A 25,579-nucleotide genomic window follows, 5' to 3' on the forward strand; every position below is an offset into this window, starting at 1 on the left:
ATTTTTATCACATTGTTGTGTTTTCGGTTTTGGATGAGGGACGAACGTCTGTGGTACACCACCTGTATCTATATATATATATATATATATATATATATATATATATATATATATATATATATATATATATATATATATATATATATATATATATATATATGTCTTTTTTATAATCAATATTTATATCTCCCTTATTATTTAAACCACTGATTTCTGACCCTGATAACTCCGAACCCGTATCATGGTCAGATTCATGGTACCATTGTAAAAGAGTTTCTTCAAAATCACCTAAACGAACTGTTTTTGATGGATCAGCCATATAGTTTTAAATTTTCCTTCACCGTAAACAGTTTCACGGACGGTCCAGCGTCGAATGAGAGTCTAGTTTTGAACTAATATTCAGCAGATTAAATCATTGTTGCCAATCATCAAGTTTTAGCACCGTCTAATCTTGATTCAATAAAAGAAAAAATAGGTAGAATCAGACATCGGAGGGAGGTTTTGTAGACCGAAAAATGTAGTTTATTTATGAAGCGTAGACTGAGAGGCGATGCCGGACCAACTAACGGTTAAGAAGTAAAATAATTTAGTTGAAACAAGTCATGTATCAACAAAATTCTATGTTTAACAAAATAAACTTTCATAGACAATAATTACTATCAGCAAGAATTAGTATAAAGGTCGCGGCATATTATCGTGCACGTATAGTTTCCGGCACGTAGCGTTTCCACTTCAGCAATTGGGATGCGCGTTCACATTTTCATACATAGAACGTTTCAGTTTGGTTCGGTGAAGATATGATCTCGCTTTTCTCGACAAAAATTATGTGCAATTGCTCTTCTACTTAACGATGAAGAATGAAAAACTGTGTTAAAAAGAAGATTTGAAGTACATCCAATGCTATAGTGTATTTTTATGTATGAGAGAGCAATAAAACAATAAATTATGTATGCAAATCCCTAAACTGTTGATACGGGTGACTCAATGAAAAACAGATATTTGTCAACAAGTTTACAGAAGCATGTAGGAAAACAATTTTAAATTGAGTATGACCACCAGGTATAAAGGTTGGAGCAGAATAGAATACAATAGTTGTGAGGGTTACTAATCCCTAAATAAGGTTGCCAGTGTCGGAGTGATGGAGGTTAACAGGTACTAATGAATTTGCAAGAAATGTAAGATGTTTATTTGTAAATGTAAGATGGTTATATATAACCAATAAAAGTTTAATAAGTACCTACCTATTTGCAAAATAAAGTTTAATTCTTTAGATAAAATAAAACGTTTTATTTTATCTATTTGCAAAATAAAGTTTAATTCTTTGCCTATTTGCAAAATAAAGTTTAATTCTTTAGATAAAATAAAACGTTTTATTTTATCTGAAATGAGTGCATTCCACGAAGTAAGGGTTTCAACAATCAAACATTTAATTCTTTAATTCCAGGAATCTACGACAGTAATTGACTAGATAATTACCTTCTAAACTTATTCCACAGAAAATGTGATAGTGGGTTTTTCCATTTTGTAGGAAGGTCCAAGTGGCGTATTCAAAATTCTTAACAGTTCACTAAAAGTAGGTACTCAAGTTGCAAGGTGCAGTTTATTGTGTATACTAGTGTTATGGAAAATTTGGAAGTGCCGTGTAAACGCCGAAAAATTGGTCCTCTAACAGTTAATGAAAAAACATTAATATTTAATTGTTTTGAATCATTTACAGACAAACGTTTATGTGAAAGTGTTGATGAGACCGTTGAGTTAGTTAGCAGTACACTTGGTGTTGGGAAATCTACGATTTACAGAGTTATTAAAGAAGAGAAATGTGGTAGTTTTCAAATGCCACGTAATGCTCCAGGGAAACCAAAATTTCAAATAGAATATCATTTTAAAGAAGGACTTCGACGGAAAGTGCATGAATTCTTCTTTAGACAAGAATTTCCAACATTGGATAAAGTTCTTGTCTCAGTTCGAGATGATAAGGATTACCCAGAAATGAGTCGAAGTACGTTATGGAAACTTTTAAAAGAAATAGGCTTCCGCTGGAAAAAGAATCCCAGAAAGTCTATTTTATTAGAAAGAAGCGATATTGTCATATGGAGAAGACATTTTCTAAGAACCATAAAGAAAATGAGAAACCAAAAAAGAAAAATATTTTATCTTGATGAAACATGGATCAACGAGGGTCATACGCCAAATAAATTTTGGCAGGATGAAACTGTTACAAGTCAAAGGCACGCTTTTGTAAATAACTTATCTACTGGTTTAAACCCACCATCAGGAAAGGGACGCAGGCTGATAATAGTACACATTGGCAGTTCAGACGGTTTTGTTGAAGGTGGTTTATTAACTTTTGAATCAACTCGTACCGGTGACTACCATGAAGACATGAACGCTGATGTCTTTCAAGAATGGTTCGAACAAATGATAGATATTCTTCCTAAGAACTGTGTAATAGTAATGGATAATGCAAGTTATCACTCCAGACTTGCCCACAACCAAGTGGTTAAAAAAAGACTTGCAGAATTGGCTGAGTTCAAAAAATATTACGTACCATCCCGGATCTATAAGAAAGGAACTTTATTCGTTGTGTGCCCTTCATAAAGAAAAATTTTAAAAATACGAAATTGATGAAATTGCCAAAAATCGTGTAATGACAGTACTTAGATCCCCACCATATCATTGTGAATTAAACCCGATTGAACTGGTATGGGCACAGATAAAGAGTGAAGTTTCAAGAAAAAATACCACTTTTAAAATTCATGATGTTAAACAGTTGTTTTTGGAGGCCGTAAATAATGTAAAACCTGAAAACTGCGAAAAGGCAGTAAATCACACTATTAAAGAAGAGGAAAAAATGTGGAAGCTGGACAATATTACTGATAAAATGATCGAGCCAGTTATTATAAATCTTGGTTCTGAAAGTTCATCTTCTGAATCTGATTTGGATTTGTAACAAGTAGCTGTAAGTTTTATATTAATATTTTTATTCATCTATTTAACATACCTTAGACGGTTTTAAAAACTCTTTTTCTCTTTTGTAATTTTTAAAAATTAAAAAAAATGTGAATTTTTTAAAACCCTTTTTAATGTAGGCCAGTCAGTTCTAATATAGTGTGTGATAAAAGAGGTCACTTTTGTTTACATACACATAACACTGAAATAATTCATTTATTTTTTACAATTATTCAAAGTAATTTTTCAATTAATCTTGAGCACGCCCATGGAGTGGTCGGAGCTACCAGTTAAAATTATGCTAATTACTCTCTCGTTCATAAAAATAAACTATAAGAGAAAGGAAGAAGGAATGTGAATACTGGACTTTATACAGAGAATTAATTGATGACGATGAAAAATATTATGGATATTTTAGAATGAATAGGATTCAGTTTAAATATGTTTTAAATTTAATTTCACCTTCAGTTAAAAAACAAAATACTACATTTAAGGAAGCCATACATATCAAAATAAATAATATTTTTAAAAAGAAGAGGTATCACTTCCGTACAAAAGTCCTAATTGTTAATCACTTCCGTGATTAATTGTCACAAAACAATAAAAACACCTGCATAAATGACAAAATAGCCTCGACAATTATTTTTGTAAATACTCAATGTATCAAAATCAAACAAATACCTAAATAATCAACGGGGGCAAAAACGATGGACATCTAATTCACATTATCCTTACCAACCGGTTACGACTCGTTACGTAGCCGTCGGCATCAGTAAAATATTGTTTTCATATATACTGAACGGAAACGTTAAGTGTCTGAAACGCTATGTTCCGGACAGTGTGCGTTGTTCATATTTAAAACCATTTAAATTATATTTTTCGGAAACTAAACGCTATGTGCTGGAAACCCAACGTGCACTGTAATATGCCACGACCTTAAAGGTAAACACAATTATTATATGCCATCAAAACTTTATAGAAGAAAGATAGTCAGAATTTTCTAACTATTCACTCCATATCTACTTTGACATTTCTTTTCTCCTCTTCCGGCGAATTTAACACTCAACGTATGTATATGAATGATTATTATTTTGAAAAAAAAAACTTGTAAACCTACGGCAAAACTTGTACTATTTAGGTTTTTTTCTTTTTTATATTAACATCTGCTGGTCCCACACATATCCTAATATTCATGTTTAATTGTATCCTTTTTGGCACTCATATGTACACGTTCCCATTTCAACAAAATGCATTCTATGTTTTTTCTGCTTTTGACTGCCCAGTTTTTTTAATTTTCGTATTTTATTCCTCATCTTCCATCAGTCATAGAATTTACTTTTCGTTTCATTGGAGTTTTTCTGTCACACAACTCACTACTCCCTTCTTTTTCTATCCTGTTCTAAATCTACCATAGGCACCTCTCTATGGCCATGTATGTAATACCGATTGAAGAGATCTACAACTATAACTTTTAAAACAATTTTACGATACAGCTTCTTGACAGTAGAGATGACTATTTGTTATCCTGCACCCTATGTAGTTGTCTTATCCGATAAGTATTTGTTAGTAAATCACGATATATATACTTAGTTTATTAACGAATAAAACCATTTCTTGGCGATATTTGTTACTAAGTGTAACATCCCATCTCTAAAAATATGAAAGAAAGCTTGAAGAGAGAATGCAGAATGAGTGTGTCCCTTTTATGGAAACGTCAAGTTCCACTTAGTGGCTTCACCTTTCAGAAAGCCATGTCCGTGTGTATCTGTACCCACTTGTTTGTACCGTGCAATTCTTATTAAGAATGCTATAGCTAGTATCGCTACTTTTTTAACGATAAGTTTTCATCTTGACTTTGCGGACGGGGTCGACACATCTTATTCTGAAACTGTTTTCTTGTGGCATCTTTTGTTAAATATTGTATTTATATGGAATTGAACAGTAATTAATTGTAATAAAAATTACATTTTACATCCGTTTTTGTCGTTTGGATTTCCAATCCGGAAATCGTTTTCAAAAAATATTAGAAATTAAGTTAACTAAGCAAAAGGAAACAGCAAAAAGAACAAAATCACAAGCAAATGTAAGTAAAAAAGGAAGTATCAAAATAAAAGCTTTTAAAGAAGATGAGTTCGTAATAATATTACCACTTGACAAGGGTAAGGCAACTGTAATCATGGACAAAACTCAATACTAGGAGAAAATCCAAGAATTAATCACAAATGGCCATACGCAAAACTACAAAAGGACTCAACCAAATTATTAGAGAATAAAATATACAAAAGCTACATAAATTTAAGGAGTACCTGACACACTACCAAACAAGCTCACTAATACCCCACTACATCAGGACACGACACATATACGAAGTCCCAGAAATACACAAAAGCATCTGAAACGCATCAAAATTTGCAGCAGCAATGTATCTCCCTCCAGTAAACTGTCGAAGTTCGTCCCAGATAGAATACAGTTATTAGTCAAAACTTATAAATAATTATCATTTCATTCATGAGCATTTTCTGCAAAAACTAGCAGAAATAGATTCCTAAAAACAATCCCAAAAATATGCTAGTCAGTTTTGACCAGTTATTACCAGCATTTTTACGAATGTACCTTTGAAAAATAATAAGAACCAAACTAGAGAAGGACGATACATTGATAATAAAAACTCAACTAAATGTATCAGCTATAATGAAGCTAGCAACGTTATGCGAAGACAACACTATTTTCCAATAGACACTGATTTTTATAAAAAAGAGTTTGGATTAGCCAATAGCCATTCATTACCTCCATTATTAGCAGATATCTTCATAATGTGGGTATTTGCTACAAGATCAAGGCCAAGTAAGTCAACTGTCAAATTGGCTGATACAAAGCGCGGATTGGGAAACATCTACAGGTTAAATTAATTTCTAATTTGCGGATGTTTTTTGTGGAAGTGTAATTTTCTTATAACTTAACTTAAATATGTCTTCCTAGCTTTTTGCTTCTGTATTAGGGTCTGAATATGAAAAACTAAAAATCACAGTTTGGTATTTAAATATCTAATATTTCTTAACAATGATACAGTTTTTAATGGGTTACAGACTCGTATCGACCACTTTTGAAGTGTCCCATCTCTATTCGAAATTTTCTTTTTGCTCCTCGCCTTATTACTGTGAATGGATTCCTCTACACATTGATCCGTTTTGAGGATGTACATCATGCTGGTTTTTTTGGCTACAAACACATAAAACAGGCTTTTATCATGTGAGACCGAGCTTAAACTTCCGCAACTCGGATTTTTTATGTAATTCACCCTAACCATAAAAATTTGTAGTCCGATACATTCTTTTTTCTTTTTAAAGCTATGTCATTTCTTCTCAATGAAAAATACTAATAATACCTTTAAGAAATAGAGGTATTAGGTAGATATAAAATTAAGTAATAGTAGTTACTCTACTATTACCACTACTCGTTAACATGTTCTATAGTTTTTTGTTCTATGACCGTCTTCTAAAATTGTTCTTCCTATGATATTGTAAACTTTGTTTTCAATTGCATTTAGATATATTTTCACCACTCGTTAAAATGTCCTGTCTTTTTGTCTTGTCACCGTCTTCTAAAGTCTTCTTTCTCATAATATTGTTAATTTGATCTTTTTTTTCTTTTTCTCAAATGGTATTTAAGAATAATTAAATAGTAGAATATAGTATTCTTCTTAAGGACCTAAAACATGTGAATATTTTACCTTTCAAGATATAACATAACATAACTTGTTCACAATTTTTTTCATTAAAATACAAATTTATAGAAAATAAGATCATCTAAAACACCTTTAAGTCCTTTTTGTTATTTTTGTACCGTATATAAGAGAATTATTTGTCAGTAATGTAATAAAACTCATAAGTAAGGTCACTTTAAAGTAAAACCTCATTTGTTTGCATTTAAACATTTTAAAACGTTCTCAAACATATGGAAGTCCTAGAAAATGAACTTTAATAAAAGCTTACTAGTTTAGAATCGAGAATTTTAGTGATGTCATTGGTGTTTGTACTGAAGAACTACTTTAGAGAATAAATTTATTTAAATTACTTCAAAATACAGCTTGGATTGAATCATAAACCCAAAAAAATTCTGAAATATATTTATAGGAGCACTTACAAGAACAAACTGAACAAATTTACTATAGAGAGAATAAGGTAGTGGGTGAAATTAATGTAAAACAAGTACACTCTGTCTCCTTCTTTTCGTCGAAATCGTTCTTTTCAGCTTATTTGCATTCTTTTTAATTACTTTAGCTGTCTCTTCTTCAAGTGCGATCTTCTCTGCTGTTTCCATTAAAATAGCTGTTTTCCTCTTTCTTCTATTTGTGGTATTATTCTTAGTAGTCGTAGGAGATTTTGGAAAGGGGCGAATACTTTCCAGTAGCTCCTTAGAAGTATTTAACTTGCCGGTTTCTCTAGATGTTGTTGCAACCATCTCGGACGCTGTTCCGTTCTTGCCAGTTCCATTGGATTTAGATTGAAGTGGTTCTTTAGAGGTAGATGGCAGTGCTGGCACAGGTTCTCTTGTGGCAGATTCATTAAGCGTAGGATCATATGGTTTGTCAGTGGGTAAAGATGGTGCAAACTTTAAAACCACTTAGTATATTGGCTGAAGAAGTAGCTTTGGGTAGTGCTTCAGCGACAAGTCCAGGCAAGTCATAAGCCTGTTAGAAGAACAATGCCAGTTTGTCAACAGAAGTCAATAGTTTGAACCTGCTGGAGCTCGAGTCATGAAGTATGGTTTGAACCTCTTCCTTGGGAATAGGAACTTTGGCCGAACCGTATTCCATATTGCGTTTACAGCCATGAAAAAAGTTACTTACGTAACTCTTTCGGCAGAGCTAACGGCTCCTATTAGTTTTGTCCCCTTTGTTGACTTAATTTTGCTTGGATTTTGCACAGTTGTTACCCCTATCTTATCTAAATTGTATATATTAGCAGCCTCAAATCTGTCCCTCTCCATCGCTCTGGCCAAATTATCAAAAAAATTATCAACATTTACACTGTTAAAATTTACAGCCCTTGAGTAAGTTGTTTAAGTGTTGTAAGAGTTTCTCTTCATGAAATTTGAGAACCAATCCCTTGATGTCATTTTCGTAATGTGACACTGTTCTGGAATCTTCAAGTTTTTCTTTATGCAAAATTCATACGACAAAGAACGAACCTAGTTCCTACCTAGTTGGTGTAAGCCCATAATACAGGTCCGCCGAATTTCGTATATATTCGCACAATATTAAGTCGTCTTCCACTGGTAATACTTTGTTATATGAATTGTAACCAACGTTAGGATTCTTAATGCCACTTAATATATCTGTGCAGGGTTACATGACAAATTTTAAATTGCCTTGTCACTTCCCTTTTGGAAATATTTTGATCTAGAGCCAATTTAGTTGCCTAGAGTTTTTCAAGGACTTCTCTCCGTGTTTCTTATTCACCAACGAGGCATATTTCTGCAAAGCAAAATGTAAAATTAAGCAAATTTAATTTGTGTATCATTTTGCATAAGGACAATTGTAACATGTTACAATCGTCTCCCATCAGAGTATTACAAATGTCCCCGTTCCTAATTTTGTCGTAAAATAATAATTCTACAAGAAAGAATTTAATTTTGTCCTTTGTAACTTTTACATTGAATAGTAGAACAGTCAAGGAACATACAGTGATATTTTCAAATCACTTGCAGCAAATTTGCTTTCCTTTTTAACAAATTAATTATAGTAATTAGATATTACATACCTGTCTATACTTTGCACAACTTCAGGTGGAGTCAATTGTACCACAACTGGCGCGCTGAATTTACAGCATTACGCGCACCAAATTTGAAACATCCCAACAATGAATATGGCTACTATGACAATTGTACCATGTTACAACTAACCTCGAACCCCGGTCTCTCTTACTCTAGCATGCTCTGATAAAATAATTAAGCAAAGCTATCATAGAGCGAAAAAATAAGGATCTTTACCGGTAATCAGACAGCGATATCGGCGGTATAGAAACCTATTACAAAATCAAAGTTGGTTAAAACTATAAGAAGAATTTTTTATCGCCACCCCCAATTTTTTATATCACGCCTCTACAACATAGCTAGCTAAGAAGGTGATTGCCTTTATCAATAGCACATGACTTCTTTAATGAAAAAACGTCATTGAATTAAAGGTGGAGTTGAATGAAAGAAAAGAATTTGGTACAAAGGTTTTACGATAAACTGCCAGAAACAAGTAGTGTCTTTCATTGATGCTTGCTTTGGTGAATATCACTTTCATAGACAATTATGTGTAGATATAAGAATTACAAAACACAAGTAAAAAAAAATTGTAAAGTTAGAATGCAATATCAAAATAAACTACATCACTTGGTTAAGACCAGTGAATGAGACAAAGGGAGGCTTCTGTCCAAAAATTGATAGACTTGGGTAAACCGGGATATATGGAGGGTGCTTTTTTAATAAAGGAATACTGGATAAACTGGTCAATACATAGAAAAAAAGAGAAAGGTATAAAGAGCCAAAAAGCTGTAAGTAAATATAAAATATAGGCGTATGTAAAGATTGACATAAAGATGATACGGAAGGATATTTAGGTTGTAATACATTATAAACATTATTTAACAATAATTTGCAAAGATTATGGTCAGTTGGAAAGTATAGGTAAAGAGGAAACAAGCGCTGCAGAAATATAAAACAACAACAAGGAAAAAGAATAGATCTACTCTGGACAACAACTAGCGGAGATTTAAAAAAAAATGGGAATATATATCTCTATCTCTTTTTATTTAATATGTGGAAGGGGTAGGTGGCCTTAAAACACGAGAAATTTTGTTTTCATTGGTTGATATAAACCTACTTTTGAACCGTCTCGCAAAAAAGAAACGAGACTATTTTTTTTATTATTTTTAATTCCATATATAGCTATACTATTTTTTTCAACTTTCGATTGTTTACAATCTTATAAAACAAATTTTTGCAACTTCCTCAGATGTTGGCCTGATTTCTTTAAGTAATCAGTATCTCACGGTCTTATTGCCAGGTTTTGATGGCGTTCTCCATATATAAACAATTAATTTAAATATTATCTGCTAACAAACCAGATGCTCCGTAATTTCGTTGAATTTATTTGATGTCCTTATTTTATCGTCATAAAGTATAATATAAATTTTACATTTGACGTTTCTGAGTAATTTTTCCCGCGATATTAGCACCGATAATAAAGAAATGACTTTATTATGAGAACTTTAATTAAATTTATAATTGACTTTTATAGAGTCATAGTTGAAAGTACTAAAAGAGAATTTATTGTTATATCGGCATTACGATATACAGGGTGTATAAATATATAGCAAAAATGACAATAAATGAGTCGATGGTAAAAAATACATTATGGACAATAATATGAATTGTTATAAATGTTCATAGTCTGGCAAATATTAACCCTGATACATCACACTTATTTTTTAAGGCATGAACTTCACACTCGGGTCACAGAAACCCAAAGCTGTTTTTTAGCAAAAAAACAGAAAATGTGAATATTTGATGGATTTGGGAGAATATCTAATCTTAGTAGAATGTTTAAAAAAAATTTAACCATGGTCTGGTATTTCACAAAGAGATATATTTGTTGAAATTCAAAAATAACATAAAATAATATTCAAACATAAAACCTTGTTATTAAAACAAATAAACATTAAATTGAAATTATCATCTACAAAATACACCTGTATAACTATCCTTGCAAAAAAAAATAAACTCTTTTTGTAATATAAGTCTTAGTTATTCTTAGCCAGGTCTTCAGTTTCTTGGATCTTGATGTTCGCATTCACAGCATAGCTGGGCTCTATGTTCCATACAATATGGTCTGCGACACTCAGAACGCGCAAAACTGGTTTTTCTATCTTTTCCTTTTGCACAAAAGCAGCTTCTAACTTTTTTTGTTAAATGAACATCATGTTGTGGTGGGGGGACTTCAATTCCCAGAATTTCAGAAATTCTTTGCCGCAGTGTTTTTTGTAAAGTAGCCACGGTTAATCGTTCTTGTAACCATGGTTCAATTAGACTCATTCCTAACTGCTTTAGAAAAGATTTTCGATTATTGTTTCTACTTTCCTTCCAGTGGGGATTTGAGAGAGAAAACAAAACCATTGCATTTATTCCACTAGCATCAAGTATATTGAAAAAAAAACTCGTAGCGGCCAACGTCTCGTGGTCCGTGAGGTAGTGTAAGAATGGCAGAGCTGACCAAATGTATTTGTTCCTCCCTTCGTTTCATTATACGAATGTATAATATTGGGCTTACCCGTAATGGTATTAAGAGAGTCATCAGAATGCAATGTTGACAGCAAAAGAACAATTTTGTTTTGTTCAGGAGTATATGAAACAAGAGTTTTATTTCTATCAAAAGCAAATAGCGATGTACCTACTTCTTTTTTTTTTGAGGAATGTAGCGGGTATTTCTGTCTTATTTTTTCTAGGAGACCTAGGTACCTAGGAGAGTTAAATGATACTGTTCTAACATTTGTTCAGCTAAGGGAATTGACGTAAACCAATTATCAACAGTGAGGTTTCGGTTAGTTCCATGTATTGGTTGTGAAAGTTTTCGAACATAATAAGCCGGTACTGATTCATTGTTTTCTGTGGTTACTCTTACAACGTATGGAATTGCATTGAGCATATAATATGTTTTTGAATCATTTAGCATCATTATTTTCATTCCATACTTATCAGGCTTACTAGCCATATAGATTCGAAATGGACATTTTCCTCTATATCCTACAAGCTGTTCATCTATAGTACAGTATTCGTATGGTGTATAGTACGATTTACAGTTATTCACAAAAATGTCAAATAATTCTCGTATAGGTGCAAATTTATCCACTAATTTTCTTTCTGCTCTACTGTCCTTACTATCAAACCTCAGACATAAGGCTATAAATTGGAATCGCTGCTGTGACATCGTCGCCCGAAATATTCCATTTCCAAATTTTACTGACCAAAGTTCATCTAAGTTACAGTTAGATACTCATAATGCACCTGCTAAAAATAACAGCCCAATGAAAGCCTTCACTTCTGTTCTAGTTACTGGTCTTGTGTAACTCTGCTGTCTAATATCATTGCATTTACGAATGACTTCTTCATTTGAGTGCAAAACAATAACATCTATCATTTGTTCGTAGAACAACAAATTCCAAGATTGTTCAGGAGATTGAACTGTGCTCGCTTCTCCTTTGGGGTCAGGTAAATGTATTACAATGTTTTCTCGTCTTGTACGATCCTGTCTTGCTGGTGCTTGTGTGCTCCACCGATGACCATTTTTCCCCAGTAAACTAGGAATAGTTCTAACTGGTTTATCCACTATTTCGTCTTCATTGTCGCTTTGTTCACTGTTGCTGTCTGACAGTTGCTCTTCAACGTAATCTTCATCAGACTCGTCCCCTCCAAACATATCGTCTACGATGTCGTTTTCACTCTCATACTCCCATAAATTGTCGGCCTCTCTCTGTAATTCTACCTCAGTTAAAGGACGACGATTTTCTCTACTAGTTGATGCCATAACTCGACTATTTTCTCTACTAGTTGACGCCATTATACTGAAATAAATAAAAATAAGTTGAAACAAAATTATTACCGTAAACATCACCCTTGGGTCCGGGGTACCCATGCTTGTACTTCTGGAAATGCAGTGGATGACCCATATTCTAACTCGGCTTACGACAGACTGAATTTACATAAAGTGGCGACACACATAAACCACTCATGCGCATGTCACATTGCAATGAATGACTCTCTGGGTTTATAAGACCCAACAGTGCAGTTCCAGGGTTAAATAAAACTATGTCACAAATCACGCGTCGTAAGTGGTCAAAAGTAGCCGAATTCACGTGTATATCATGCATTCTCGGAAATTTTGAATTGGATCATTGGCGGCGCGAAAGAAAATATATTTCCCTGCTGGTCACTTTACATTGTAACAATAAAATATTATACTTCTGCTTATAATAATAAAAATAATACATTAGATCTAGTTTATAAAACAAGTTGTTATTCCCATTAATAATGTGTAGACTGAGCGGATGTGCGGAAGTCGAATATATACCTAAAGATGTAAAATACTTAAATTAGTATATTCTTTTTATTTCAGAACGATATTTAATTATTTAATCTGTCAATAGAAAGAGTGCTAGCAAACCGTAGATGCTTGTTTGATTTGTATGTACATGTCTTTTAAAAACATGCCAAAACGTGTTTATTTGAAAGAAGTTATACATCGAGTGATGCATGACATGAATCATATTGTTACAAATACAATACTTCCCGAAATTAATTCCACGTATTGCGTTTACGGCAGTAAACAGAACGAAGCGCAATTATCGAGATTCGAAGTTAATGTCTGGGAAAATTTAATTCTCTTGAGTGTCAAATAACCGAGAAGTCTATTTAATAACGGAATTAATCGATGTGCTGACATTATGTCGAAATGTGTTTACGCAGCAAAATAAAAACAAAACAGGTGAATCAACAGCTGAATCAGCAGATTGTCGCAACTACACAACGAAGCAAATACTTTCATTTTATATACTCCCCTCACTCGGCAGTTAGGCAGATTGAGACCCCGAACTCGAACGGAACCGTATCCATCTTGAAAATAACTCCAAAATGGGTGCCGAAACGTCGAGCATTAAATTCTCAACGCGGTTCTTCCCGAGAACTTAGTGATTTTCATTTATCTGACCGCGGAAATCTATCCGAACATATATATCTTGTAAATTATAAAATAGTAAAAATTAAGTGTTAATGGCAATTTGCCGAAACGTTTGAACAATATTAAAGTGTTTAACCAGACCGATAATCTAATATTTGGTAGTGCTGTAGGCTTTGAATGCTGTGGCAATTTCTGCTCTATAACATGTGAATATCAACGTACTTACTGGAGTTAGACAGGGATGCGTGCTTTCTCAGTTTCTTTTTAACATAGCTATAGACTAAGTTCTCTCCACACTAGACTCCGACACAAGAGGGATACAATGGACGTTAACCACACGCCTAAGCGATCTAGAATACGCGGACGATATCTGCCTATTAGGTCAAAGGTTCCAAGATCTGGCTTACCAATTGGAAACACTTTCCACTGAAGCCAATAAAATAGGTTTGAAAATCAATATTATTAAAACTAAGTCCATGACAATAAATGCAAGGAACAACACGCTATTTACTATCGACAATATGCAGATTGAAAATGTGGAAAACTTTACGTATCTTGGAAGTGTCATAACAGAAGACGGAGGTACAGAAGACGATATTCGTATGAGGATACGAAAAGCCCAACAAGCTTTCAGCACGCTCAACCCTGTTTGGAGATCTGGCGAGTATACTACAAGGACAAAGATCCGAATATTCCGATCAAATAATCGGATCTTTGTATACCCTCACAGACAAGGGTCACCCTCACGACATCAAGACCCTCACTGCAGGTCTTTGTTAACAAATGTCTACGAAGAATTGTTCGTATATTCTAGCCTAACACCATCAGAAACGAAGATCTGCTACACCTGACCGAACAAAAGAGGATACAAAATGAAATTAAGTCCAGAAAGTGGGGTTGGATCGGTCACACACTCCGAAAAAATAGTTCCAGTATCGCAAAGACTACCCTAGAGTAGAATCGCCAAGGGAAAAGAAAAAGAGGTTGTCCAGTACAAACTTGGAGAAGATCCATCACGGACGAGATAAGAGGCCAAGGAAAGTCTTGGAATGAGGTAAAGGCCTTAGCGCTATATAGAACCCGATGGCGCGTTTTCACTGAAGCTCTATGCTCCACTTAGGAGTTCAAGAACCTTATATATATATATATATATATATATATATATATATATATATATATATATATATATATATATATATATATATATATATATATATAACATGTGAATATACCACTGGAATATTGGATTCTGTTTCCTGATATAAATAACTTACCTGGTTTGGAATTCTTGATCTCGGGTAGAATTGTAACTTGCGTGTAAATTGTATCCCCAACCTTTAAAAATGCAATAATTCTAAATTCATTTTTTCCAAGTATAGTTATTAACGTTTATTGAAGTGTGTATCTATTTTCAATTAACTACATGTTATATTATACAATGGAACGGAAATATTTTCCTGTGATATATACAGATACATTTTCTATTTTGTTTATTCTATTCTTCGTCAGAATATCTCGAACCGCACCGGAGACATCTCAAGAGAATGAACGGGAGAGAATTTTTATTAGAAATTGAAAACCGCCTTTTTAGATTCCGACCCAAACTGAAACCATACCTTTCCGCGTAATATCCTCATTCTTCTAATGCCTTTTATGTGCTTAAAGGAATAACGGACAACTTTTTGCAATTTGTAAATGTCAACATTGTGGGGAACAAGTTACGTGTGAAGATGCGACTTTTTTAACTGTCTATCTCTATAGAACATTTTTCGATATTAATATGGCTTTCTTAAGATTGTTCAAAGATTTTATCACAAAAGGAAATGAATTATTTTAAAGCAACAAATTATGTTGCCTACTATTAGTTTGTTCTTTACGGAACGCAATTAAATCCTGGTGTTAAAAAATGGTAAGTTATTCCATGCTTACATTACTGAGATGTGAGTAGTTTTTAAAGGGTAGAAGTAGAGAAAATATCTACAACAGTATCAACAATAGGAAAAATTAGTAAAAACTCAAAATAAAGGGAAAATTACAACTATTCAATTATTAATTAAGACACGAGATGAAGTTATCGACATGTGTATCGGCATAATAAGTACATATTTTGTCATGGAACAATTCATATTTTTACTCTGAACCAAAAAAAGCATTTGACAACAAAATGTAAATTCACCTTTACCTGTTTGAAAAATATTAAAGCACAGCTTGAATTTTCTAACGCGTCAACGCTTTCTTAGCGCATTCAAATGAACTGAATTTGATCAATTTTCCTTGTACATTCTTTAACGTACTATTAATTAATTAATCTTTATTCAAATCAACTGCGTCATTTGCTAAAAATAATTTGTAAATTACTAACATAAAAGACATTACCACAATGTTAACAACGCTGAAACACTTAAAATAATGGTACTAGGTATTTGATTAAAATTCGTAATGCATCCAGTACAAGTATCGTCACTTCAATTTAAACGTGACCTTGAAGAATTGTGTTTAGAAGTATGAATGCAGTTATATACAATTATTTTAAATCACGTGTGCCGGGATATTCTAATAACGTGATTCTTCAGTAAAAACACAATATCATTCTTTTCACACGATGTAGGAATCGTCTCTCATTTCTTTCTTCAAAATAATTAATTTTTAAATTACCTCTTTTATTCTGCAAAATTGTAAAACACAATAAAATACCGGAAGAATGTAGAACTAGTGAAGTAATTCCACTATTCAAAAAAGGAGATAAAAAATAGCCGGAAAACTACAGAGGTATAAACTTGTTAAATACTAGCCTAAAACTTACAACTAAAATTTTACAAGTGCTAATAAATCAAAGGATAAGTTTAGCAGATGAACAACAGGGTTTTCGTAGTGGAAGATCGTGTACAGATGCAATGTTCATTATAAAGCAAATTACTGAGAAATCCCTAGAGTATAATAGACCAGCATTTCTGTGTCTGATAGACCTAAAGAAAGCGTTTGACAGAGTAGGACTCAAAGATGTAATCCATCTTCTGTATAATAGAGAAGTTCCCCTAAATATTATAAAAACTATCAAACACATCTACCAAAACAACAAAATAAAAGTCAGAATAGATGAACAACTTACAGAACCTATAAAAATAGGCAGCGGAATAAGACAAGGGTATTCCTTGAGCCCCATGCTCTCTAATTTAAATATGGATGAAATCATCAAAAGCGTTAACAAAGGAAGAGGACACAGAATGGAAAACAAAGAAATAACAATACTCTGTTACGCAGATAACGCAATATTGATAGCCCAAAATGAAGATAGTCTGCAAAGACTGGTCTACAGATTTAACATAAGAGCAAAAGAATTTAATATGACAATTTCATCTCAGAAAACTAAAACAATAGTAGTCAGCAAAGAACTAACTAGATGTAAAATATAAATTGAAGGCATCAGTATTGAACATGTAATGGAAGTAAAATATCTGGGAATTACAATGTCCAGCTATGGATACCTGGACAAAGAAGTGAGAGATCAAGTACAAAAAGCAAATAGACTGGCAGGATGACTTAATAACACTATATGGCGAAACAGACACATTATCAGTGAGATGAAGTCAAGAATTTATTAAGCCAGTGTAAGACTAATAATAACATATGCGTCAGAAACAAGACCCGACACAGCCACAACGGAAAGGCTACTGGAAACGGCAGAGATGAGAGTACTGAGAAGAATTACAGGAAATACGCTGAAAGATCGAAAGAGAAATGAAGACGTTAGAAGAAAATGTAACGTTCAGTGTATAAATGAATGGACACAAAATAGAAAAAAAGAATGTAGTAACCACATAAGCAGAATGAAGGATACCCTTATCTTCAAAATATTGGAGATAAGTCACCAATCGGCAGAAGAAGTATCGGACGACCGCGCAAAAGATGAAGTGACAACCTTTCATAGAGGTATTAATCCGCCAATGAACAAGCAGAATTGCTTATAAATCGGAAAACGAAGAAGAAGAAGATTCTGCAGATACTTTCTTGTGGCATGTTTAATTTAAATATTATGTTTAAATGAGATTAAGCCACAATTATTGGTTGTGATGAAAATCACATTGGAGATGAGACATCTACGAAATATAGTTAAAAAGACAAGATGGGATAGAACAGGAAAATAGACAAAGAAACAATTTAACTGATACGGATCAACTGATGAGAATGCAACTAAGTAAAATAACAAGAATGTTACAAGACACAAAGAATGCCAAAAAAAGAAAAAGGCACACAAAAAGAGTAAATTGTATAGGCAGGAAAAAACACTCGAATAAATGAAAGTATTGGCACAAAATAGAAAAAAATGGAAGAAATTGGTAACTAAAAAATAATATAACTAACACTAAACCGAAACAAAACGGTAAAGATAAGTGGAGCACGCAAGTAATATGGAATATATATTATCTTCAAAGTCGCAGCTCAAAGTTCTTGTTAATTGTCTATATTTTTATCCCAGAAACAGGTGGTAAGCATCAAATTGAATTTTCATGACCTAAATATCTGAGATGCCAAATACACCAATTAAAATAGTATTCAAAACAATGCCCACACACATTTCAACACAAAATCAACAGTTGAAAAATATTGTCGAACAAATTTATGCGTGAATCCGAAATATGCGTTTGTGGGCTTACTAGTTAAGGCTGGATTAGCGTCTTTTGTTTTCCGTGTAGTTCCTTACACATTGTCCTTATCAAGATCTAGTTTTGCGTGGCCTGTTTTTTTTTATTTAAATTCGTTACACTTGTTATAGTTGTGCTGCGAGATCACCCGAAGGTTAATAATTAAAACAGCTATACCAAAAAATCAGAATGTTGTAAAGTTTTTGTTAATATGTAATTTATTTTTTTATTTTTTATATGTGTTATAGGGTTTTTTATATGTATCAGTTCAAAACAAAAGCAATTTATTTTAACAAATGGTTGAAATACACATACAAATAAACAGACTTTTACAATTCTTTCACATACAAGTACAATTACATGCAAAATTAAAATTTAATAGAAAGTACTTTATTTGATCAGTAAAGAGGTGCTTACCGTTATTATTAAAAATCACATTAGACAAAAAATCAAATCTTCACTGGATCAGGAGTTAAGGAAATTCTAAACCTAATAATTTAATTTAAATCTTATACTATGGTTGATTAAGAATGGACGATAGTTGGACAATACCTCGAAAATAACGGAAATAAAAAAAATTGTAGCAAACAAAAAACAAATTGGCACTGTAGTTTATCAAATTAAATTCTCACTGTGTTTATCAAGTAACCTAGTAAAGTTCGTTTAACCGTCTTTAATTACGCAGGCAATTAATTTAGCAGGTGACAAAGATATGATCTTGAATTTGCCAAAGATCCAGCTACTCTCAAGCTTTTCTAGGTAATATACAGGTGATATACATAATATAATTTACAGTTGTTGATGGTCTGCCTGCTTCTTGAAAATTCACTGACTCTAAACTGATGAACAATTCAACAAACAAACGATTTATTGTATCACTGAGAATAAATCTGTATTTATCTTAGCGATTGATATAATATTATTGTAATCATATATATTTTTTAATATAAATAATTGCTGTAGTGAGCTTACTGCACTTAACGGAATCTAAAAAGATCACGAGAGAAAAGTACGTCTGTCTCCCAAAAGGACGCCACCAGAAGTGGTGCTTTTCGCTTCAGAAAGTTACCAGCTCGACACTTTAAAAAAGGGTACTAAGATGGGAGGCACTCCCATGCAATTTCTATTACAATTTCAATTTCTTAACCTGCGACAGAAATCATGTTGTGCTTTTAAGGGTTAGCAAAAAGTAGTAAAAAAAGAGTGTCGGCGCTACTCAGTGTTCCTGCCGTATGTTGGGGAACACTCAGTAGCGCCGTATGTTGGGGAATTTAGTTTATAAAGAAAATTTAAACTTACACAGTAATGGCGCTTTGCCGAGGTGAGCCCCTTTTCTTCCTTTTTCTTTCTCATAATACAGTCGAAGTGTTAATAATGTTCATAACTCAATTCTTTTATTCATTTGATGCAATACTTTTTTTTCGGGCAGTTTAATATATTTATATACTGATATTCTCTCCAAATATCATTACCTAGTGTGGTTCTACTATGAGAATGATGCTGGTTATCTATTGTGCGGTTTTTTAAATTTAATTTCAGATTAAATTCGGCACTTTTCATTGCCACTATGCCTAATACTAGTAGTCAACGTCAAGTCAATATTTCGTGCCGGACTAGATACTGAAAGATCAATACAGAGTTATTGAAGAGGCATTTTACATGCATGCAGGCATTTGTTGCATTCGCAACATGCTTCCTTAATTGTACACCTTTGTTTAAATAAAGGTCGCCTCTATTTAAATTAAATGAAGAATCTAGTTAAAGATACCCTGTCAAATTCTGTGTAGAAAGTAGAAAGACGGTCTATATTCACTTTGGATATTTGATCAAAGTTATATGTTCTACTGAATGAATATTGTTTTTAGTATCCAGATTTGCCATACGGCCCACACTCCTTCTGAGTGGTTCTTTGAGCTCTGGTGGGACTCTTTCCGTGTTATGGAGCCCTAAAATCTCCCAAAAATGTTCGCACACATCTAGACGTCGCGAGGAGTACAGCTTTCTGCATGGCCTTGTAGAGATGTTCATTTAGACTCAGTTGTTTTATGTTCTCTAGAAGGTTTTTGGGATAACACCAGTAGTAGATAGAATAATAGGTACTGTCTGGGTAATTTCCATTCTCCATTGTCTCCTAATTTGTATTTCTAGATTTCTGTACTTGGCGATCTTTTACGTATTTAACACGCAAATTATTGGTGTTGGGTATCGCCACATCAATAATTGTTGTTTCTTTGGTAAGTTTATTAACTAGTATGAGATCCGGTCTAATTTTTTTAATCTAGGATCTTATCATAGGTAAAAAATAGGATCTTATAGGTTATTTTTATATCATACAAAAATATTTAATGTTATTTGTCAAAATAAAATATTCCTTTAAAATGTTAGCAATAACTATATTAGACATGTAGTATATTGTACTGTATAAACTTGTATTGTATTGTATACAAGCGGCTTTTATTTGTTTCAATAACTCTCTAATATCGTGTGGATGACTATTAGAAGTCATTTTACAAACATATTGCTGGATTGCTAAAGAACTGTTGAGTAACTACTAAATACAAGTCTCATCTGAAGTACTCTGTACTAAAATGTTGTACTAGACTTAGAGTTTTGCACAACAGAGAAATTTGAAGGACAATATTGGAAACCTATGAAGCAACTAAGGATAAACGTTAGTAAATGTTTTGCTAAAAATATTTTGTCCAAGAATTTTCATGGATAACTATAATAATTACCATAATAAGTCGACTAGAAGGTGTTCGAAGAGTCTTGTAACAAATGACAAATGGTCTAATAGAATCCCAATGTCCTTGCGGCAAAATCTTTTAAACTTCAATATTACAAAAGTATCAATAAATCAGTAATATGCATTCGAAAAGACCTATTTAGCATATGTATTTAAATATATAAACACTTCTTTACCGTTACATAATATACCAGATATTATATAGCTAACACCACAAAATAAATCATAATTGTCATTATTTTAAATTCCATCCAGTTTTATCTTTATTTCTGATTTCATGTTTCTGGTATACCTGCTAATTTTTTTGTGAGTGGTGTGAGTTATCTAGGAAATAGGTGCCATATCTCTTCAATCTCTCGTTTCATTTACTATTCTTATTATTTTCTTCGCTGTCTTTTCTTCGGAAATCGAAGTGGAGATTGAAACGTCAATAAGCTTATTTTAACCTTCAATTGTATCTTATTCCCATTAAAATAGTAATTTCTTTAAAATACCACAACAAAAATAGCTTCAGAACAATATTAAGAAACCGTTATGGGCCCAGCGTTATTCAAAATTTTCCGAGATTCGAAATTATTTATAAGAAAGTACTATGCTCGAACAAAACTATCCAGTTTTGTTCGAGCATAGTATTAGACCAATTATTACTTATAGCTCAGAAACTTGGCAGTTGATAAAAAAGCAAAAAATTACCTATTAATAGTGGAAATGGACTTCTGGAGAAGAGCAGCAAGGAGATCTAAACTGGAGCATATTAGAAACCAAGAAATCTGGAGGAAAATGGAAGTAAGAAAAACGATAATACTAATAATAATAGAAAAGCTACAATTACTATGGTATGGATAAATAAGACGAATGGGAGAGGAGCGACTTCCAAAAAAGATATTGGAAATTGGAATGGATCCCGCTCGAAAAGAGAAAACGATGCCAACGACGTACTCCATGAACCACCAAAAAAATAACCAAAGCAATGTTAGACATAAAAAGTGAAAACGACTGGCGGGATAGCCAGGCTTGGAGAGAGGGAACCCAAAGGCGTATTACGCTATAAAAAGGATTATATAGTAGTATTACTGTTATTTTGTTTGTTGTGAAACTGTTTAACTTTCTGTTTGTTCCTGTCGTGTACTACCAATTTAATTAAAATTAAAGTTTAAGCTTTAAAATCCAGTGATAATCATATTGATTATTGTTTACCGTTTGAAAAACCTTACATTCCCTTTTATTTTGTCAAACGCATTATTTTTAAATACCTTTAAATTTATTTTTGTTTCAGATGATCATTCCGATTATGGTAGCACGGTCAGTGGAAGCACTGGGAAATCTCCCGGGCCCATATTTCCAGCACCTAGCTTCACGTTCCCAACACAGCTACCCGGGGCAGGAACTGTTCTTACCCATAAGGCAGCCGTTTATTACCACCATCAGCTTAGTCTCCAAGAAGATCAGGGTATTGACATGACGCAGGTATGCTTACTTTATAATTATTTCATAGAAATAAGAACTGGTGTCTTAAGACCCATAAGTTTATTTACAAGAAAAATGGAAAAGTACAATACATTATAACACGATACGTAAATAAATTTTAATGTCGTATATTATGTACTACAACTGTACAGTTGAAAAACAAATAACGGTTAGAACGGTCAAGTTTGTTTTAAAATTCAGTTATAGATTGAAAGTATATAATTTCCGTTGGGAGATTATTCATATGTTTCATATGTCAACAAAAAAATTGCGGTCTTATCTGTTAGCTTTTATTGTCTAATGTAAACAAGTGTTGCAAATTTCCATATCCTTACTTCAAAACACAGAAAGTGATCTACAGATGTGTCGAAACATATTTTTGTGTCATCCGCGTAGAACGCTTTCTTAGATCTAAAATTAAATTTAAGATCACTAGCATACATACTATACAAATAATAGTGAACACAAAATTACTTATTCGTTAAAAAATCTTAAATCTACTTAAAAATTTCTTCGCGAATAAAGTGTTTTAGTTTCTACTCAGTAATTAATCAAATGTTTTTGCAAAGTCTTAATATATAACAGTCCCTCTCTCCAATGGCGCTATAGCCAACATCGAGCCTTGGCCTCCTTCAAACTATGCCTCCAACCTTGCCGGTCCCGCGCCGGCCTTTTCCGTGGCCTTCCTTTTGGTCTTGCGCCCTGCATTTTTCTATCTACGGCTCCATTCTCACTACATCACCAGCCCATCGAAGTCTCTGAAGTTTAACGAATTCTGTTTTGTGTCTTCTGTCATCACCCATGTCTCGCATCCATAACATACTATTAGTCTAATAATAGTTTTGTAGATCCTGATTTTCGATCTCCAGTATGTGTTTTGGGAGCGGAACACATGGAGCGAGTGAAAAGTAAGTTTTGTTTCGCTTTACTATTTTTTCCGCTTCTTCTGTTTTGCGAGACATGATGCTAATGTCATCGGCATAGGCGGCAATCTGTATTGATTTATTTGTTAGGAGATTACCTCTTCCTATATTCAACTGTTTTATCACACATTCAAGAGTCAGGTTGAATAATATCGTTGCCAGCCCTTATGCTTGTTTTAATCCTTTGAATAGGTATTGAAAAGTTCTCAGTGAGCTCATTTTGTACTCTGACAGTTTGTAGTGTTTTTGTTTATTAATTGAGTCGTAGGCCTGTTTGAAATCAAGAATGCGTTGTAGACGTCAATGTCGTATTTCCACCATTTGTTTAGAATTTGTTTCACTGTGAATAGCTGGTCAGTTGTAGATCTTCCTTATCGGAAAGCGGTTTGATATTCTCCGACCGTTAGTTGTTGGAGTTTATTTAGTATCTAAGTAAACACTTTGTACGCTGTGCACAAGAGCGTTATGCCGCGATAATTTTCGCATTTCAGTTTATCCCCTCTTGTATAGATTGGGCATATAATCCCGGTTTTCCAGTCACTGGGGATCTTTTCCTCACTCCAAATCTTGTTCATAGGCATATGCATTTGTCCTACTAGGTGTTCGCCACCTAATTTATACAGCTCAGAGAAGGCGTTGTCAATACCTGGAGCCTTGTTGTTCTTCTGTGCTCGTATTGCTTGTTTTACGTCTTCCATCATCGGGGGTTCTATATTTTCTGTGTGTCCCTCAATGTGATGCATATTAATATGCTCTTCATTATTTTGCGTCTCTAGGAGAATTTGGAAATATGTTTTCCAGACTGATTTTATTTCTTTTGGATCACTGGTTATTTGCCCTTCTTGATTTCTGCATAAATTTGTTCGGGGGTTGTATCCTTCTCTTAAATTACGTAGATATCTATACGCTTCCCTTATATCGTTGCTTTGGTGATTTTCTTCCATTTTCTGCTTATTTCAGAGTAAATTAGTCATGTTTGATCAATCTTTCACAAAAAGACTCTGTGATAATTGATTTCATAACTTTGCAAATAACAGATCTAAGGCTGATAGGACTGTAATTGTTATAATCTAACTTATTATTTATTTACAGTGCACAACAGGTCCTCTAGGTGTAGAGAGATCTAACTTAATACCTTTTTTAAATGTCGATGGAAGTGCTCTTCCAAATTCGCAGCAAAGTATCAGCGTATTTAGCCTTTTCTATCACTAATACTTATGAAATAATGCCAAATTTTTTGGAGGTTTTCCAGATTTCACAGTAATAAAACTCGACTGATACCATGTAAATAAACAATGTACTCTCGGAATTTGTTATTTCACTTAGACAATTATATTTTCACTAAGACAATTTATTAATTTCTGAAAGAAACTATGTCTGTTATTATAACTGCATGATCATGTTTACTTAAAAGCGAGCATATCACCGTTGTCTATTTTGAAACTAGTTGTATTTGGAATGAATTGGTGTAAATTAGAGGTTTGATTAATATTTATAAAAATGTTTTTATATGTTTAAAAATGTTTTTAGTTCTTTGATTATAATAGACAGAGGCAAAGAGGTAGAGGAAATGTTGAAGTCTCGGAATACTGAAATTAAAAAGTTTTTTGTCACATTCACGTAGGAGCGTATTACCTGAACGATAAAGACATGCGAAATTCTAATTTACAAATGAATTTTGAGAAAATTTTAACCATAAAAAGTCAAAGACAACAATATTATTTTCATGTGATATGAGTGATAAGTACTTAAATTAGTGCAAAAGAAAATACTTCAATATGGGCATACCCGTAGGCATATCAGGATACACATCTTTCACGCTTAATTATGCATGTGATCAGGTTATATTGGCTCGATATTATAACGACCTGAATTATATGACGAAGAAACTACACGAAGAATATTTATTATGAAAATTGACAATAATTTTCTAGAGGACTGATTATATATGCATATTTTTAAAGCCAATATATGATTTCTAATGTATTAGGTAGATACGTTAACCAATGGACACAACGATATTTAAATCATTTTCTAAAATTAAAAAAGTAACCGTTTTTTAACTATTATACCAGGAAAAAATCAACCGAAAGAATCAACCTAAAAAAGGAAAATAGAATATTCAAAATGA

The 25,579-nt window shown here is 33.0% G+C and overlaps 1 protein-coding gene across 9 annotated transcripts in view; it reads left to right on the forward strand.

The window, feature by feature from the left end:
* Positions 1–25,579, forward strand: part of ckn (CRK like proto-oncogene, adaptor protein) — a 474,381-nt gene that overhangs the window by 407,800 nt on the left and 41,002 nt on the right. For all 9 annotated transcript variants that reach the window (XM_072523031.1, XM_072523025.1, XM_072523030.1 and 6 more), the window contains one exon: positions 22,335–22,525. In XM_072523031.1, coding sequence (XP_072379132.1) covers positions 22,335–22,525 — 191 coding nt within the window. The remainder of the gene's footprint in view (positions 1–22,334; positions 22,526–25,579) is intronic.

This window comes from Diabrotica undecimpunctata, chromosome 2 (assembly GCF_040954645.1).
Source record: "Diabrotica undecimpunctata isolate CICGRU chromosome 2, icDiaUnde3, whole genome shotgun sequence".
NCBI classification, from domain to species: domain Eukaryota; kingdom Metazoa; phylum Arthropoda; class Insecta; order Coleoptera; family Chrysomelidae; genus Diabrotica; species Diabrotica undecimpunctata.